The 18358-nt window shown below is 51.6% G+C and overlaps 7 protein-coding genes and 2 non-coding genes across 9 annotated transcripts; 1 reads left to right on the top strand and 8 right to left on the bottom strand.

The window, feature by feature from the left end:
• Positions 1 to 619: 619 nt before the first annotated feature.
• QC762_507700 (uncharacterized protein) lies at positions 620 to 2529 on the bottom strand. The gene is made up of 2 exons (XM_062891184.1): positions 1985 to 2529; positions 620 to 1915 (listed from the first exon to the last, which is right to left on the bottom strand). The coding sequence occupies exons 1-2, from the start codon at positions 2210 to 2212 to the stop codon at positions 854 to 856; spliced, it is 1290 nt and encodes a 429-aa protein (XP_062742499.1). The 5' UTR covers positions 2213 to 2529; the 3' UTR covers positions 620 to 853.
• Positions 2530 to 3094: 565 nt separating this feature from the next.
• On the bottom strand, positions 3095 to 4181 carry QC762_507695 (uncharacterized protein). Its single transcript, XM_062891183.1, has 3 exons — positions 3757 to 4181; positions 3281 to 3700; positions 3095 to 3226 (listed from the first exon to the last, which is right to left on the bottom strand). The coding sequence occupies exons 1-2, from the start codon at positions 3790 to 3792 to the stop codon at positions 3467 to 3469; spliced, it is 270 nt and encodes an 89-aa protein (XP_062742498.1). The 5' UTR covers positions 3793 to 4181; the 3' UTR covers positions 3095 to 3226; positions 3281 to 3466.
• Positions 4182 to 4256: 75 nt separating this feature from the next.
• Positions 4257 to 4348, bottom strand: QC762_0084480. Its single transcript has one exon. It is a non-coding gene; the product is annotated as a tRNA-Glu (tRNA).
• A 3220-nt stretch (positions 4349 to 7568) lies between these two features.
• On the bottom strand, positions 7569 to 10706 carry QC762_507650 (uncharacterized protein; the record flags this gene model as incomplete). Its single annotated transcript, XM_062891178.1, has 2 exons — positions 7569 to 9696; positions 10056 to 10706. The coding sequence occupies 2 exons, from the start codon at positions 10704 to 10706 to the stop codon at positions 8692 to 8694; spliced, it is 1656 nt and encodes a 551-aa protein (XP_062742497.1). The 3' UTR covers positions 7569 to 8691.
• Positions 10707 to 11231: 525 nt separating this feature from the next.
• On the bottom strand, positions 11232 to 12435 carry QC762_507660 (uncharacterized protein; the record flags this gene model as incomplete). Its single annotated transcript, XM_062891179.1, has 4 exons — positions 12273 to 12435; positions 12058 to 12201; positions 11781 to 12002; positions 11232 to 11724 (listed from the first exon to the last, which is right to left on the bottom strand). Exons 1-4 carry the CDS (start codon positions 12308 to 12310, stop codon positions 11232 to 11234), a joined length of 897 nt encoding a protein of 298 aa, XP_062742496.1. The 5' UTR covers positions 12311 to 12435.
• Positions 12436 to 12633: 198 nt separating this feature from the next.
• QC762_507670 (uncharacterized protein) lies at positions 12634 to 13914 on the bottom strand (the record flags this gene model as incomplete). The annotated part of the gene is made up of 1 exon (XM_062891180.1): positions 12634 to 13914. One exon carries the CDS (start codon positions 13912 to 13914, stop codon positions 12634 to 12636), a length of 1281 nt encoding a protein of 426 aa, XP_062742495.1.
• Positions 13915 to 14099: 185 nt separating this feature from the next.
• On the bottom strand, positions 14100 to 15909 carry QC762_507680 (uncharacterized protein). The gene is made up of 2 exons (XM_062891181.1): positions 14460 to 15909; positions 14100 to 14407 (listed from the first exon to the last, which is right to left on the bottom strand). Exons 1-2 carry the CDS (start codon positions 15831 to 15833, stop codon positions 14345 to 14347), a joined length of 1437 nt encoding a protein of 478 aa, XP_062742494.1. The 5' UTR covers positions 15834 to 15909; the 3' UTR covers positions 14100 to 14344.
• Positions 15910 to 16858: 949 nt separating this feature from the next.
• QC762_507690 (uncharacterized protein) lies at positions 16859 to 17597 on the top strand (the record flags this gene model as incomplete). The annotated part of the gene is made up of 2 exons (XM_062891182.1): positions 16859 to 17036; positions 17059 to 17597. The coding sequence occupies 2 exons, from the start codon at positions 16859 to 16861 to the stop codon at positions 17595 to 17597; spliced, it is 717 nt and encodes a 238-aa protein (XP_062742493.1).
• A 37-nt stretch (positions 17598 to 17634) lies between these two features.
• On the bottom strand, positions 17635 to 17705 carry QC762_0084420. The gene has a single exon. It is a non-coding gene; the product is annotated as a tRNA-Gly (tRNA).
• Between the last annotated feature and the right edge of the window lie 653 nt (positions 17706 to 18358).

The raw sequence follows: 18358 nt of genomic DNA, 5'->3' as shown, positions 1-18358 counted from the left end.
CAAGCGCAGTGGATACTTATCTGCTTATCGACTGCAACAGGGCCTTTGCACATGCTTACATGTTCCTGCCCTGGGCTTGGACCACCAAACAAGCTTAACCTTGATCCTGCTGATACGGTACCACCTCACCTTGATAACAGGTGCACCCTGGTGACCCTGGCACTCCTGGATGACAGGTCGATAGCTCATCCTCAGCCAAGCCGCTATCCAACTTTTGCAGAAGGTGCAAGACATGAGTGATAGACGACCTGCCAGTTGGCTGACCAGCTCCGCAAGGCAATGTATGATTCGGTTGACAAGGCAGTCCTATCCATTAGCATGCACATTTTCGGTCTCCCCAGGTTACACTTTGCAGTGTTGGACACCCAACCACGCGGTTCGAATCAGGCACATGTAAATGAGCACATATTGGGACAACGCTGCAATACAACTTGATCGACACAGCTTGACCGACAGCTTGGGTTTTATGTAGACTTCTAGAAGCTTGAGTGCCGCATTCCATGACCCCTTTCGCCGTGTTATGTCCTGTGCGACCATGGGCCGGACCGAGCCACCTTCTGAGGTATGATGTATCTTACCACGTCTATCTTCGGTGTGCGTCCCTGTTCCGTCTCACCGTCACGCGACAAAATACCACATCCGCACACCAGATCGTAAGTGGACATGATGTGTACATGCATCGGGTATCAATCTTATTAAACTTACATATCCTAGAATAATAATACTACACTCGCTTCAACAAAAGAAAAACACTAGTAGCTGCTCGCTTGCTTGCTCGGTTCCCAAAAGCCAAATATCAACAGACCAAAAAGACACCATCAGATTCGCAGACAAAACAAAAACTCAGCCCAACTCAAACCATCTGATCACCCCTCCCATCATACCGCCCAACGCTTCCTGTTCCCCTCGCCACCGCCGGATCAGGATGAGCAACACCATTCCCATACCCATTCACCGGTGGCGCCACTCTCGAGTGAGGACTCACCGCGCTCCCATTCCTCGCATACGTCTCACTGCTCCTTCCACTGGCCAACCCCTTCTTCTCCACCGGCCCCCTCACACTCCCCCTCCCCACCCTCGCGCCCTTCCTCCTCCCCCAACCCAGCTTCTTCGTCCAGGTAGCCTTGTGATACGTAGGCAACAACCGATCACCCTCCATCTCATACCCAAACGGCGACGCCCTCTTCAACGGCACATGATTCCACCTCCAATCCCAAACCGCCGCGTACACCAACCGATAACAGGCAATACTCGTCCCGATCCCAATGATACTCCCCGCCAAAATATCATACCAATGATGTGCCTGATCAACCGTCAAACAACTCGCTAGCAATGTCGCCCCCAACACCGGCGCAGTCAACAAGACCAACCAGTAAAAGCTCGTTTGGTAGTTACCCCAAACCTTCAGCTTCGCGTTCATCCACAAAAACAAAAACCCATACCCCGCCCACGCACTTGTGGCATGGCCAGAAGGGAAGCTCGTTATAGCCGTCTTGATCGCCGCCTTGTCCGGGTTGGTGCAGATTTCGATCGTGTACATGATCTGCTGAAACCCAACACCATTCAAACCCGTCGCATTATTACTCGACGCAAGGGAGATATCCGGTTGGCAAATATCCAAAAAATACGGCCTGAACCCCCCAATCAAATTCTTGATAACAACCTGGAAGAAACTCGACAAGATCATCGAATACAACAGCCCCAAAACAGCATTGTTCAAGTCCCAGAATGACTTGATCCTGATTTGCGCCAGGAAAATAACCCCAAGCGGGATCACAACCGCAATGACGCCCGAAAGTTGCGGGCTGATGATCCACCCGCGGTGAGGGTAGGCGAGTTCGGGGTAGACGATATCGCCAGACTGGTTGAAGGTGATGGGGAAATTGCGGGTGGAGGCATAGGGAGCTTGGTAGATCTACCATCACAACAAACATCAGCATCATGACCAGGCAAGTCAGCACCAAAAACAAAAAAGAAAACTCACCCCCAAAGCAGCACCCCCAAAAACAGCCATCGCAAGCAAATCCTTCCACGAGACCAAAATCCACCTCTTGACAAACTGCATCAACCGCGACGACTTGCTCCCCTTGACATTCGTACTCCCCGCAGCCGTCGTGCCAGCAGTACCATTAGAAATAGCCTCATCCAAAGCGCGGGACTCGCGACGCCGGTCGCGGCCCCGTTGGTAGAATTTCGGAAGCCCCGATGACATGACGTCCTATTCTGTGGGTGCCCTTGTCGAAGTGTAATGTCTTGGCGTATGGTGGGTGATATTCACAACAAAAACCTCGCACGCGCCCAGAAAGCCGCAGTCTTAGCTCTCCCTTTTGATGATCCCTAACAAACAAAAAGATATACAAGTGTGGAAAAAACAAAAGTACAAAAAGGTCTGGAACACCCACCCAACGCCCATTTTGTGTCCGTCCCCTCTCTCGTCCAGCCCGACACCCTCTGCCAGAAATTCCTTGGTCTGGGTCACAAAAAGCCGCCCATCTGTGTCGTCATTGCTCTTTTTCCCGCTCGTGTTTCATTAATGCCCCGTCAAATCAACGAGTGATGCCATGTGGCTTGCGGCGGCAGATCGATCAGAGCACTGCATGACGTCATTACACCAGCCAGCCTTGGCACTGCAAGTGCACCGCCGGTCCTTTGACCACGGCTCACTCACCGTTGGACAAGACGGACGGGCTTTTTATCAGAGGAAAGCATATGATTGGGTCATTTGGGGAAATGAGTCGTCACAACCGTCTTCTGGGGGAGCCCTGGAAGACAGATGATGAAAGGGCCTCCATAGATGAGATCGCAGAGGATGTAAGACCTATCAAACGCCACTGCGTAGGTAATCTAAAGGCGTTGAAAATATACCAACAGGCGTTTAGAGATATAAGCACGAGGGATGTCAAAATGATTGAGGGGTATGCTAACCTTCAATGGGCTGTCAAGGGTAGCAAGACGAGTGAACCCCGTCTTTCAAGGTCTAATCCATATCAATTAAGGTATACTACGAGACGATTCTTGCCATTCAGCTACGCCCGGCGAATCAACAGTTCTCCAGGCCCACAATAATACTCCAGCCACCTTCATGCCACACCTGTCCCGATACCCTGTCCAACGCCGATGCGTCCTTTACCAGTGTGTTGAGCCCGGGCCTGACGCACATCTGGGCAAGGTGTTCCGCACCGTCAGCCAGGGTCTTCATAGACTTGAGACGCTGTACACGCTGGATCTGTATAACCTCATCAGCTCACGACCAAGACCCCAGGCATAAAAAAACACCCACGTTATTGCACCATTTGATGGCCGAGTCCCACGCACAGCTGACACGACCACAGGTACCAGGTGCAAGCTCGGGCACCTCGAACGGAAGTCTCCGAAGATACTCGATTCCAGTCCGGATATGTCGCCTCGGTGCGTATCTCAGTGGTTCACCACACTCAGTCCTCTTGCCCTGAAAGTTGACCTCATCCTAGAAGGGTGCTTGAAGTGGAGGGGACCAGGGGTCTTCGTCCGGGAGATGCCCAGGCACGAATTCCTTGTCGAAGGACGGGTTGATCTTGAGAACGTGGTCGTAAACCTGCTCAATGGTGCCGTTCACGTGGATAAATGGGCCGTTGGGAAATGCTTGGACCGTCCATTGGAGGTCAACATCGCGACGGACTGGATAGGAGGAGGGGGATGGACTGCCGAGGACGATGCTCTGCTAGAATACAGGTGTTGGGAGGGTGACAGAACTCAGGGATATCATGCCCCACATACCGCGAACGAGAGAAGACCGACCGTGGCGAGCTTCATGGTGGAGCTGATGACTGAGATGGGAGAAGAGTTGGAGAGACAGACAACCTGGATAATGTATACAGAGAAGTGATGCCGAGAGACGATTGGAGAGGAGTGTCGACCTGGCGTTGATGGTTGTAGGAGGAAAATACACTTTGGCGCAGAGTGCAAGCTAGAAATATTTCGTGTTGCCGTCTCTCAATGTGGTGCTTTCCCACGACCGGAAGCCAACACTCCGTCAGACGATGACAGCCTGGCTCTTGGGCAGCGACGTAGGGGAGTGGCGTCATGTAATCAGGGAGGACCTTACCTCAGGCTTTAGACTGGAAAAAGAATGGGAAAGGGCTACGTTGTGCAAAGTACCTAAGGGAGGTGATCGCCCCTTTCATTGCAACGCGATGGCTGCCCGACATCAATCACCTTTGGAACTTGGAGTTTACCTCCACACCCACTGCCATCAATCGGGACCACACACGATTCAATCGGGTATGGTGTAGCGGTAACATCGTTGACTCTCACTTCTCAGAAGTGTCTGCTCTCTCAACAGCCCCGGGTTCGACTCCCGGTATCCGAGTCTCTTTTTTCCATTGTCAAGCTTGCATCTTTTTAACCCCCCCCCTCGTTCAAAGCCGTAAAAAGAATGGGCATTTTATTCTCCCATGGCAAAGTCTAACTAAGCGCATTACTTCTAAGGATGCTTGGCAGCAAAAAGAACATCCAGACTATCATTTCGAAGGAAATCCAGTGCTGATTCTGGAAGACATACTGCTAAAAGTTGAGGAAGATTTCTCTTCCCATTTTTACATTCACACTCCCCCTCCTTTTTTGCAGCCCGTGGGCCTAGCATATTTCATCTGAGCCTTCGTTAGCAGCGTTCGCAGGCCTGGCATATTCCATCCGAACAAATAGCATTAAATTTCATGTTCAACAACCTGAGTCAAAACATATATCTAGATATGTTGGTATGTGTCTGACGGGGACAACTCTATCCATCCAGGATAAGATGTGTCATAGGCTGGGAGACATTGAAGCAATTTCAACCCTACGAGCTCCCATCAGAGCAATGAGTGGGGCATATCAACCCTGAACCTGCCCATCCAGGTTCCTTCTCAAAAGTTCACGATCAAAACAAATTGCTCCCGGATCACAGCCACGTACCTTTTTCAGCCCTACTATTCCCGCCCTCAACTGTGGTCACTACAACCCGTATAACAACAATTTTGTGAGATTTATTTTGTTTCACGCATTCAAAACACCATTTTGAGTACTCAACGATCGAAAATGACGAATACAGGAGCTGGGGCCGTGGCGAAGGTGTGCGACTCTACCGACACGGTCGAAATTGGCGATGACCCTCTCATCACTTCGGTGACAGAGAACATTGGCGATATTGCCGACGGTAATAGTATGCTTCCCAATGCCCAGCCCGAGTCGACCGTGTCCTCAGACGAGAAAGCGGATGCCGCCAGTGACACCACTAACGACCTGCTCGCTGCGACTGTCGAAGGCCCGGTGGATGCCAATACCCAAACTCAGGACCAGATGATCGAGGGTACGTAAGAGAAGAGATATCTACTACGATTGCAGGGAGGGAACCACCTAAACGTGGGTTCATACATAACACAGCATACCTCCAAACCGCGGTTCATCTAAGGGCCTCTCGGCGTTGGACTCGGACAGTGAGAGATACACCAAATGCGTCTTCACCTACATCTTCATCCTTTATATACACACAAACCCTACCCTGAGAATCACTTGACAAGCAATTAGCTAACAATGTAATTGATAGGCCATGCCACTCTTTCTGCTCACCTACCCCTCGATAATCCTCAGCATACCACTCCGTAGCCTCCTCCCCCCAAGCCTCCCGGCCCTCATTGAACCAAACGTGTGTGATGGAACTCCAAATGCCGACTCTCACCAGAATGAGAAACTGCCCAGTGACAAAGGCGGAAAGCAACACGACCCTGAGGCCCTGAGGAAAACCGGAGCTGAATTTGCGATTGTAAAGGCCGAGAAGAGTGAGAGTTATGTCTCTACCCGAGAGGAATATCGCATTATCGTCTTCGTCGATGGCTCTACCAAAGCCGGGCGAAGATTTAGAGGGAAGAGGAGGCTATGCAATAGTCTTCAACCGATACCGACCAGGCACGAAGGAACATGGGGATCCTGTTGGTCTTGCCTGGCCAATGGAGATTGCCGTGACACCGACCAGTGCAGAGGTCACGGCGGTCCTGGAGACCATGGCTCAGGTGCACAGCCAGATCACCGAAATCTTCACCTCTGGAGAGGTGTAGGATGACGGGCCGCTCGACAAGAGGATCGTTCTCGACATATACTCAGACTCGGAGGGCACGGTTTCAAGCATACTTGACACAAAGGAGAAGGTCGAGGCCACGGAGGAGGGACAAGTCTTTTGCTACGAAGAGGGTGCTAGCATTACGAAAAAGGTGGCATTGGAGGTCATCAAGGGAGAGCAGAAGCTCGAAAATCTGTGTCTTGGATATGGCGTGATAGTGGAGGTCAGCTATCACCAGATCCCCGGTCATGCAAAGGTTCAGGGGAATCACGATGCCGACCTCCTATGCGGCACTGCCAGGGTTGAAGATCGTGTGTGACGAACCCCTATCCAGAACCTCTGAAAGGGACACTGGTTGAAGGCACTTCTGAATAATCCTGGTTCGGTGCAGCTAAACAGTGCACAACAAGATGTCTCAATGTAAACACAAGATACCGTGAATACAATCTGAATTGCATACTGCGGAACTGTCTATCTACACCAGCCAGCTCCTCCGTATATATAGACCTTGGGACCCTGAAGTGCTCATCCTGCTATGGCCCCGATCACTCCTAGCACATTGCATCCTGCAGAGTGCTCGTCGTGCTATGCCTTCGATCACCCCGAGCATCTTGCATCCTGCAGAGTGCTCGTGGGTCTTGGCGCCATAGCACTTCTGGCCAGCCCCAATTGGCTGTCTCCTGACTTTCCTAATGATTGGTTGGGGACGTCCTGCGCCCCACATACTGCGCGACCTGCCGTTGGGTTAACTGTGACACATATCAACCACGTAAGCAAGGTCGAGTTCCTCTATGCCTTCCGCGAGGCCTTTTTCGCCTCTATAACGGAGAAGAATATACAGGGTGGTTTTGCGGGTGCTGGCCTTATACCGTACGATCCAGAAAGGGTGCTTTCTAAGCTGGATGTAAAGCTTCGTACGCCAACACCCCCGACCTCACGGCCCGGCACTCCACAACCTTGGGTGTTCCAAACACCACAAAACCCCCGAGAAGCCAACTCACAGTCAACGCTCATCAAGACTCGCATTGCCAACCATCAAAATAGCTCCCCGACTTCGATGTTGGCTGCGGTGGACCAGCTTGCTAAGAGTACAACGGCTGTAATGTACCAGGTGGCTCTCCTTCGTGCAGAGAATGCTTCACTCCGTAAGGCTAACGAAGCCTTAAGCAAGCGCCGGAGAGCCAAAAGAACACGTGTGCAGCTTGGAGGATCACTTACTGTGCAAGATGCACAGGATCTACTGGACCAGAAGGCTGTGGGTGGAGAGGTAGCGCAAGGAAAGGAGCAGGATGGTGGTGGTGTAGAGGGGGGTCGTATAAAGCTTCGGTGCTGTGGTGTGTGAGGCAAGCCTGGCCATAATATCCGTACGTGCCAGGAGGTTGTAGAAGAGTCTGATTCAGCTGTTTCTGATGTAATTATAGTAGGTTAATAGTATTGTTGTTTTGCAATCGAGGATGGTTGTAATAGGGTAGTAGAAATCGATCCACTCGCTTGTCCGATCCGCTCGCTTATCAAATACGTTATCAGTCTCTTGTCAAAATCCGCGAATGGCGATTTGTATCCCTGGAGGTATTCACAGCATTGAGATTTTCAACCTCCGCTCCAACAAATGGAAACTGCGCATTCCACGAATGGTGATAGTAGATGGCGGTGAGCCCATGATATGTTTGATAAAGCCCACGAAGTGTCTCCAGGTTGATGGGATGTACGTTCGTGCCGCAGTCACAGCTTCCTAGTCCAATATTGGTTGTCTTCGGCGGAATGATCAGAAAATCTTCTTGCTTCATCATGGGTGATTTGCGATTGATTCGACTGGTAGATCCGTCCTCGTAAAAGGCGAACTTGGTATCGGATATTACAGGTCCCCATGACGCCTGTCGGAACGGCCGTGACACGTCTGACACCATCTTGCTGAGCAATCCAAAATAGTCTGTTTCCGCTTGCTTTTTGCGCCATACTTCTCCAATCGAGATCAGGCTGGGACCAAGATATAGATAGGAGTAGAACGTCTTTTTGGGCAGGTTGCAGAGCGTTAGCTCTGGATAGGACACTGGCGTTGGAGGCATGTCCTTTGTTCGTAGCTTGCGATACCAAGGTGGTAAGATCCACGTGTTGAATGCATTGGCTGTGATGAGGTTGAAACAGGATAGCCTTGATGGTCAAAAGCAGCAGAAGAACAAAGAGCTCATGGGGAGCGTGGTCTCGGGTCTTAAATCCCTGGGACCTTCGAAGCTTGGAACTTTGCTGGTACCGTGTGTAGATACCTAGGATGGGTTTAGCTGGCGTCGGTGGCGTGGTGAAAGGTTTATTCCATGCTAAGGCTAGATAAGAATAAATTCCTGCTTCTCCCGCTTTCCAAGCCACTCGCCATCCATGATCCCCTTGGCGTAGCATGGTCCAACTAGCCGCCACCGAGCTCCATCAGCTGAACCACCGGCCTCATACGAGGGGATTGCTCGCAAAATAAGAGGTATTGCCAAGCCAGGTACTACAACGACCACATCACCAGCAGCCATCCTCTCATCCCCAACACCCAAATAGCCTCTTGAAGTCCTGAAAAAAGCCATTGCGCTGGTTTGCATAAGAAAGTCTTGGAAGCCCTGCCGCTCCGCAGAGATTTATTCAGGTTCCCTCTCACTTGCCGAAGCTTGCGCCTGTTCCAGCAGCGGCCAGTGCGGCACATCCACATCACGCTTCAACGTGCCATAACCAGGCGCCATACCCCAAGACAAAGCCGAGTCAACAGCTTCCGACAGAGTTCCACCACCGACATATGCCTCTTCAACCACGTCTCCATCAGGCTGAGGGAACACGAACCGCGCCAACGACCTTATCCAGGGCCCAAAGATTGGCTGCCAAAACTCAGTCTTGGAAGTGTAATCACCCCACTGCAATGGCCGCCTCATCGAAGGATAAATCCCAACAACCATATCAATCTTCACTCCCCACACCGACAGAGTTTGCGCCACCTTGTTGAGAGAAAACCGTGGCTTTTTGCCCGATGATTCCCCTCCCCCTGCGTCATACACCTCCCTTGTGCGATAAGGAACAGAGTACACAAAGCGATAAAAGTTCGGCACCCAGCTCTTGAGCCCTTTATACTGTCCCGCTGAACAAAACAACAGCACATTCAGCTCCTTTGTCGTCTCGATGATCAAGCTCACCACATCCATGTAGACATCCTCTGTTGGCAGCTCATAATCTACCCTCACAGAATTGAAGATATCGCCATCTTTCTCCCCATAAATATCCCTCGCTATGTTCATCGTAGCATAAACCTTGTCCACGGGCCATCGAGCACCAAGACTATTAGTCTTGACCATCAAATCCAACAACGACAGCCCCCGCTTCCCATGTTGCCGGAGCAGGGTAAGTTCCTGCAGGTACGCAATATCAACATTTAGCGGACTCGGACTAGGGATTTTATTCAACCCCAACTCCAACATATGCGAATGAAACACCCCGTTCGCCACCTCCAAAGCTTCAAACCAAAGCGCGTGGCCACCCAGCCAGAACTCACGGGGTACATTCGGTGTGAGGGCTTCCTTGTAAATCCAGGATCTCTTCCAGTAGCTCAACCGAGTCACAGCTTCGAGACAGGCACAGTCCACCTGGTTCACGATCTTTGTGACAAGGGCTGTAATATCAGGGCTTGGAACTTCATGATTCAATTCAGGCTTATAATCTTCAATGGCCTCGAAGGTCTGTGATACCGAAAAGAACAAGGAAATACAGTCTTGATGATCCTGAACGCGTATTTTATCCTCCCTTGCCTGGCCCGTGCCTTTGTTGGCCTCAGGCCGCTGCCAAGTCCTCCGATATCTTACAGAGCCAGTGGGCTTCCTTTGATAACCGTCATGCCTTCTGATTGTCTGCCTCACTTTGACGACTGGTTCACAACGTGCAGTTACCCCTCCTTGCGGTGGTATCGACAGTGTTGTTGGTGGTGGTTGCGAGTGGTTGGCTTTTGCCGTGTGACAATCTTTAACAGAGAAGTAGGCGAGATATCAGGCAGCTGGCTGTTCGCCCATGCAACGGCGACGCGCTGGTAGGTATCCATTGCGTGCCCTGTCGGGTAGGCAGGCCAGAGGTTCTCCGGGAAGGGGGCGTCAAGGGTAAGCTTGTGTTCCCTGACGGGACCTAACCAGATGATGATTCGGGAGGCGGAGGCGTAGATCTGGGACATGATCTTTAGCTGGGCGGTCTTTTCTTTTTTGGCAGTTTCTTCGTCGGCTTGGTTGATGCAGATTGCGTCGATCCAGATGTAGCCTACGTTGGCTGCCAGGCAGGAGGTTGCTCCGTTGTGAGACGGGACTAGGTCAGGACGGGCCTGGCGAAGGAAGGCGTAGAGGTTTGACTGGTGGATGGGGAAGGTTTCGGGAGTGGAGTCAGGGGAGGCGATGTTGAGTGTTTGAGGGGGGTGAAGCCTTTCTTTTTCGTCACCCCAAGTGTAGGAGAGGGCGGTGCAGGGAGGCGGGGGACCGGAAAGATCATGGTGGGTGAGTGTTGCTGCGATTGACCCGTCTGGAGCGGGGTGGTCTGGCTGAAGTTTTTCCGAGCATGGCCACTCTAGACGGAGGAGGCGGATGTGGCCCTGTTCAAGAAGGGCATGCTTGTATGTGAATTCCGTCATCTTGTTTCTCTTTGGCAAGTTGTGAGGAATAAGGACAACGCGGTCAAGTTGAGCTGAGGTATTAACGGTCGTCCTGAAGCCAGTTAGGCTCAGCGGGCTCAGGTTGAATGCTGAGCTGAAGGAGGAGTCCTTGGCATCGACTATCGTCAGCTGATATGCCAGGTGATATCAATCTTGCCTCAGAATTGTATCGTCCTCAAGCCAAACATTTCCGATGAACGACTGACGCCCCCATCTCATCATACTCCTGACTCGATATGCACATATCCTCAAATGTCGACAACGACGCGAGCACTGAACCTCCCACCCACGTCAGGTATTTCATCCCAGGCGAGGCTACAACTTTGACGGACATATATGACGGCGCCATTTCCACGATCTCCTTCTGCAGCCTATTTGCGAATCCAGAAAACATCATGTTCCCACCAGCCAGGAAAATACTACCAAACAGTTCCTTTTGAATGCTGGAGTCGCATTTCATGATGGCATCACACACCAAAGCATGTATTCCCCTGCTTTCAAGACCTAGTACCGATGGCCGAAACATAGCTTCAGGCCTCGAAAACGCTCGTTGGTCAGGTTGATTACCTGCCCATCAGGAAGCTCGTGCGAGATTTCATGAAGCTGAAACGTAGGATCTGACTCCCTTTCCACCCACAATTGTGTCTCGTTCTCAAAGTCAAACGCAGTGTAACAACGCAAATGTTTGATGTTCTCGACAACCTCGTGCTCACTCGTGGTGGGGACGAAGTTGTGGCCGCTTTCTCTCAGGAGCTTTATCACGTAATCGGTAATATGACGTCCACCGAGGTCAAGTCTGCTTATCGAATCTCGGACTGGGACTCCAAGCTGTTCATGGCCACCATGTACTAGTGGAACTGCGTGGGTCACGCTATCCCCAGATTCAACCACGAGCCCCGTAGTCCTTCCCATGCCGTAGAGTGCCAGCGATGGGTTGAGTGCCACATGGAAGGCAGGAACATTGAATGTTTCAAAGATGATTTGTGTCATTTTTTTTCTGGAAGAACAGTGAGCTTTCCGTCAGGTTAACTCGGTCAGATAGTGGCAGCTTACTTGCTGGTATCGGGAGTGAAAAGAGCATGTTCCATCAAAATGGGGTGCTCGTGGGGCTCAACACGCAGTTCGTGGTAGAGTGCATGATGCCATATTGCTTCAACGTCCTGCCAGTCCGTGATGACGCCTTGTTCTATCGGGTAGCAAAGTTCAAGGATCCCTCTTTTCGACTGAGCTTCGTCACCAACATAGTTGTCCTTGCCGCAAACATCAGCGGAGGTCCTGTAAAGATGGATGGTCAGCCGGAACACCCTGACAGCCCGGGGCGCAGACGTACTTATGGTCCTTTGGTCTCCCGACAACAGACGCTGGTGCAGATGTCAACAGTTCTTCTGTTTCAGTATTGGACCGTTTGAGATACATACGGAATACGGTGGTTGGGTAGTCATCACCAGCGAAGCCAGCCTTCATGATCAAAGATCTATACGTTGCCCATCATAATCAGTCAGTCTTTCCCGCCACGTCAAAGGCCTTGGGATGAGGATCACTCACCCAGTATCAATCACAATAGCCGGGGCTGTGTCCTCCATATCGATGTAAAAGAAGGATGGAGACACCTGATGACAATGCTTAACTTGGTTGTCGCTATAGTTGCTGAGTGGAAATGTTGAGAGGATTGCCACTAAACCAACAAGCACTTTCCGGGAGGGGTAAGCACCTTCGGCCAACAAGATTGGCCGAAGAAATGGTCTTGATGCTCCACAATATGCTGAGATGTTGGGACCTTGTGCGGGACCGTGCCACCATGTAATGAAAAAGGTCATGCAGGCTTAACGATACTTCGATACAACAATTACAGCGGAAACAAAACATCAATCATCCCCTAATCCAGCTTTCATCCAACCTCTGCCCATCAATAGTCACGATACACCCCCCACTCGCCTCGACCCCCGGCGTTCCCACCGTTATCCGCCCACCTACCCCTCAGTCTGCCACAACGAGTCTTGCCTCCATCGCCATCATCAAAACCCCACCGACCCGCCGCCACGTTTATCTCCCTCTCCTCCCTTTCCCAAACCGTCTCACGATAGCCATCACCTAGCTTACCTGACCGCGAACAAGATCGAGAGCGCCTTGTCTCCTTCTTAAAATGACTCCTAGATCTGTACCGGCCCCCCTCCCTAGCTCCGAACCAGTCGTGAACTCTCTCCTGTGCACGCTGCTTGTCATTTTGTTGCTCTTTGACCTCCTTCTCTTTGTCAGAGTGATGCTGAAGATACGACGAGGTCGATGACACTGGGCTTCTCGGCGGCAGGGTAGAAAGCGAAATCGTATGAGATGTCGTTCCCGTGGGAGAAGCGGATGGAGGCGAGGAGTGATAACCCCATAAAGCAGGTTCCATAAACGGGTTCTGGTACAATTCCCTCCCCATGCTCGGGTTGTCATTCTCAGGAGATGGACGTCGCAACTGAAACCGTCGTTCGAGTCGTTGCAGCTGTTTATTCTCCGGATTGCTGATCTCCTCCGTGCTGTTCCCGCTCGAGGTCAAGCTGGCATGTGTCGATGTTGGCGATGTAATCACTGGAACTGGAGCAGAGGTAGTGGGGCTCGAGACTGGGGTGACGAAAGAAACACGCTGCTGCTGCTGCTGCTGCTGCTGCGCCTTTCTCTCCTTTCTTCTCTCTCGACGCTCCATCTTCTCTTTCTCGTGCTGGTGGTACTGGTCAATGTATAATTGCTCTCGGGCCCAGTCGGCGTCACGGCGTTGTTGCTCTCTTAGGAACGCCTCCTGAGCCCTACGGACCCGGTCTTCTTCGCGCTCCTTGTTTTTGAGAAAGAGACGGTGGGCGGTTCCAGTGATGAAGGAATCCTCCAGGGCTTTGGCCAGCCCTCTTTCTTCCTGGGTTTGCCAGTAGTGAGCCCACTGTTGCTGGTTTGCCTCTCGGCGCTGCTCCTCGGCTTGCTGTCGGCGCAGTTCTCGAGCGCGGGTGAGATACCCGTAATCGGGGTATTCCACAGCTGGTGGGCTTCGACAGGATGTTTGGGCTCCTGCAGGAGGGTCATTCAGGACAGGGCTTGAAGACTTTGGCAGAAGGGGACGGTGAATCCCATGGTGACAGTACCCCAGGCTATGGGCACGGTGGTCACCGGAGCTTGATGGGTCTGCCCCGTCCGGAGAATAGTTGTGAAGCATGGCGTTTCTGTGAGGTACTGAAAAATGATACACTTTGATGCTGATTGATGGAAGTAATCGAACAGTGAAGGTTTAGGCTGCTGAGTAGATGTTGGCAAAGGTTTATGGGCTCCCTGGACTTATGAAGGATGGATCTGCGAGGAAGCAGCCCGCGGAGAGTACAATGGACAAGGCCAAAGCTTGTCTGGCATTTCGTGGTCTGTGTTGAATTCCTACGGGGAAGCATTCGGGCGTACAGGACTTATTGGTCTACACAAAGGAAGATGCATGGCCCTGAAACATTGACTGTGCGACTGACAAAAAGTGCCTATTGTTATACAAAACAGACACAAAGGACGGCTGAACCTCAACAACAAGGTTCTCATACAGTGTCTCGGATCAACAGCAAGACATGTGTAGATCTTGTCTCAAAAACCCCTACACTTCAGAATCACATTTCATACGAAAAGAAGGAGGTCATTTTCAGAATCTCAAGTGGCCTTTGGAGAGTGATCTAAATTCTGTCAGTTTGCTTTTTTCACCGATAGGCAGCCAAGTACACTTACCTTGACTGCTCTTCTTTCGTCGCTTATCCGCGGCAGTGGCTCAAGTTTTGAAGCCTTTTTGTCTCTGAAATATGAGCGCACCATCGGCATGCATTCCGGGTCCACATCCCCAGCACCCCGGGCCTCTTCTCGAAGATTGTGGAAGAAAGTAAAATCAAGCGAGTGAGGCAAAAACCCAGCTTTGAGATCAGGGATAAACTGGTCCCAGCCTATACGTTGCCGTTTGGCATCATCCCACCCTCGCACGCAACAGGTTTCCAAGATAATGGTTCTGAGTGATTGCTTGTGTCGAAGGAGGAGGTCGAGCATTGTTTCGTAGCCAAACCCCATATTTATAAGGTGAACAGTGTGAAGTCTTTCCCAATGATGATCATAGGGAATGAGGTCATAAAGCCACGCAAATTCATACTTAGCACCCAGTGTCAAAGATTGCAAGTTCGGCATTGTTTTAATGATGTCATGGACGAACTTGATGCGAGGGCTCTTGACTACCGAATATTTGCGTGGATCATCTATCCACGGCCGTTCATTGCCGAGCAAGATGCCAAAGTGAGTGAGTACCGAGAGCTGTGTGCTCAGAGAATTTTGTAAGGGGTAGATCGGGGGAAATGGCCAAGGTGGGAGCGCAGACGGCATATCGGAACGCTCAAAATCTTCATCTGTCGCTAGGAGGCTGAGGAAGCCCACCTGAATAGAGATGAGCCGTGGGAGTGATCCGCCAGTTGCCTGGACTGCTTCTAAGATGGCTCGCAAATGTCGAGCTGTCCCCTCCACATGTGACACGCCTGTCATATCGAGGTTGAGGCATTGGTATGCCGGTATCCTCAGTATGGGCTCCGTGGCGTTGGGCTCCCTGTTCCGGTGCCTGTTACTGTCTGGATAATCGCCCGCAACGATGATCTCCCGGAGATTGGGGAATTTGGGGACCACCTCTCGGAGAAAGTCAAAGTCTTCGCCCACTGCCAAAATTTGAACCTGATCGCGATGTATGCTGTCGACAACATCTCTCATTGCCGCTATCCAGGCTTCATCGACCGGCGGACGGTGGATGTCGGCGAGATGAAAGATATCTGGAAGCTCATCATCGTATGGATCATATGGAATATCGTCGTCGTAAGACTGGTATCTCCTCATGATTCGAGTGTTGTAGGTCAGCGACTGAACATGCTCGGCGCGATAATCGTTGACGATGCTTCGTAAGACGTCAAAGTCCTCATGGTGCATGCAAAACTTGATGTGTCGAAACGCGTGTCGATCTGCCGCTGCTTTCAGGACGCGGCATGATGCACGAATCGAGGACAGAGTGTCGTGAGAATCCAAGTTGCCGCATATATTGTCCATGATCTCTGACGGGAGCCCGATAATAAGTGGCATTGTTGCTGTGCTAAAATAAGAGGTGTGGCCAGGGAAAAGAGTGCCAAACAAACACCGAGAAAATTGGTTGCCTGGGTTGAGCTCCGTTTGGCTTCAACCCCGCACGCCGCTGCCTGGTTGGCCCTGCCCAGGATACCTGACACAAATTGGAAAGCACTACACACCACCATGCAAACGCTTGCAACTGATCATGGCAGCTCTGACGGCGACTCAGTTTCCCAAGTGGGTGCCAGGGCAGCCAAAGTAAAGAGACGACACCAAACCAAAGAGCCAACCTTGGGTGAGTTTCCAATTTCCACACAGGTATCTCAGATCTCTAGGAATGGATTACCTAGCCACACTTTCGACTCCCTCCATCATTTGTCCGTCCAGAATTCCACGAGTCCGAGAATTCGGACTCTGTAGACGACTTGCCGAAACGCCATCGGATAGCACATCGAGGGCCTCCAGCCGAAACCAAAGAGAACCACGACACAACGCCGTCAAGCTCGATACTACGCCATCAGCTGGAAGCGCAAAGTCATCCCCTCGCCAAACCACATTCCTGCCCGCACTGCGTTGCAATAGCCGTTGATTTGCGCAGGCAACTAGCCCGCGTCACGTTCCGTGGAGATGCTTGGGCCCGAGAAGGGTGGACGACCGCCAATAGAAAGTTTCCCTTGACTCTCGAACAAGCAAGAGCCGCCAGCCACAAAGGATGCGCGTTCTACAGATAACTCCTCGCTGATGACGACCCCGCTTATGCGATACGAAACGATGTATGGGGTTCCTCTCCTGGCAGGATTCCTTTCGAGATAGTAATGCAAAATGGCCGATGCAGACTCTACCCTGGACGACGGAAAGGAGAGTTTCGAGAGTTCTCCCTGTACACCATCCCAGGACAAAAGGCTTTGCACCCTTTTCTTGGGTATCAACTCCCACCGAACCTTGTTCCCAACTCCCAACTCAGCTTCACCCATGTTCGAGGCTGGCTAAACGAATGCCTCCGGAACCACAAACTATGCAACGCATTCCAGCGAGCTTACATGCCCAAAAGGCTCATCGAAGTGACCACTACCGCAGCTTCGGGGAGTCTTTACGCTCGATTGGTCACAAACCCCACGCCAGGTCGTTATGCCGCGCTGAGCTACTGCTGGGGCGGTGACCAAAAGTCCAAGACCATCAGAAGTGTTTTGGGTACCTACGAGAAAGAAATCCTAATGGGTATCCTACCCCAAACGCTTAGGATGCGTTGACAGTAACACACGGTATCGGCCTCCGCTACCTCTGGGTGACGCCATGGCAATCGTTCAAGACGACGATGAGGACAGAGACGAGCAGATATCCCAGATGCACCGCATCTACCTCGGCGCCTCCTTCACCATCGTCGCAGCAAAGGCAGTGACCAGCCTTGACGGTTTTTTCGCCCCAAGAGCAAAGTACCAGCCCTCCATCATCTCCGCCCGGCTGGATGACAACGTCTTTGGGGAAATACTTGCCTTTCCAAAGCACGATATCCTCAGTGACTATAACCTCTTTACTCGCGGTTTGACATTTCAGGAGACGCAGCTCTCGACAAGGATACTGGCGTATGGCTTGTATGAATTGATGTACTCGTGTTTAGAGGGCAGGCATCGGGATGGTGGATACGAGCATGTGTTCGATCCGCCACCGGCTTCAATCTACCTGCGCGACACGAGCGACGATCCTGCAGCACAAATGGTGGAGAATCTCGACCCGGGAAATCAAAAGCTGGGGCGGGATGAACAGATCAACAGTGGTTGACAAAAGGTGTTGTAGATCCAAGGATCAAAATATCAGATGCATCAGCCGTGAATCGAACACGGGGCCCATCGATGGCAACGATGGATTTTACCACTAAACCACTGATGCTTGGATTTGATGAAGGTACTTGGCTAGTTTTGTCTTTCTAAATTCTGGACGTGGCATGGTTTTGAAAAGGTCACACAACGACAATCTCCTTCCAATCCGAAACACCATCATCAAACCAGTACGGCTCGGCCACATCCGCGCCAAAGTATGCCTGGCCCACACGGCGAAAGATTTCGTCCGAGAGATCGGGATGCTCTCCCCCATCAACCTTGTCAAGCAACAGCCCCTGACCACGATCAAACCCATCCCGGAAGAAGGTGCTAATTTCAAGACACCAAAATTCCACCTCCGAATCCTTCGGCCACTCATCAACAAAATCCACCGTCAACGACAGGCGGTCATCAAACCCGTACGGTTCATCCGGCCATCTGCTAGCAGCATCCTCCGCTGCGCGTCCAGCATGCCCGGCCCGAATCCCACTGCTCAACCACAAAACCTTGCGCATCCTGCCACGAAGCCGCATAAAACCGTTACCTACCCTCCCAAAACGATTCCTCGTCGAAACCAGCGTCGTCTCAACATGAAGCAGCGAACAAGAAAACTTCAGATTGAGGCGCTCCTTGGTAAATCCATGCACCGCGCCATCAACCGAAGCCCACGACCAAGACGGGGCTCTATACACCCCCTTCGGCCTCACCGCGGTATTGAAGCTT

Source organism: Podospora pseudocomata, chromosome 5 (genome assembly GCF_035222375.1).
Source record: "Podospora pseudocomata strain CBS 415.72m chromosome 5, whole genome shotgun sequence".
Lineage (NCBI taxonomy): Eukaryota > Fungi > Ascomycota > Sordariomycetes > Sordariales > Podosporaceae > Podospora > Podospora pseudocomata.
Note: the sequence above shows the minus strand (reverse complement) of the source record. Positions and strands in the feature narration are given on the sequence as shown.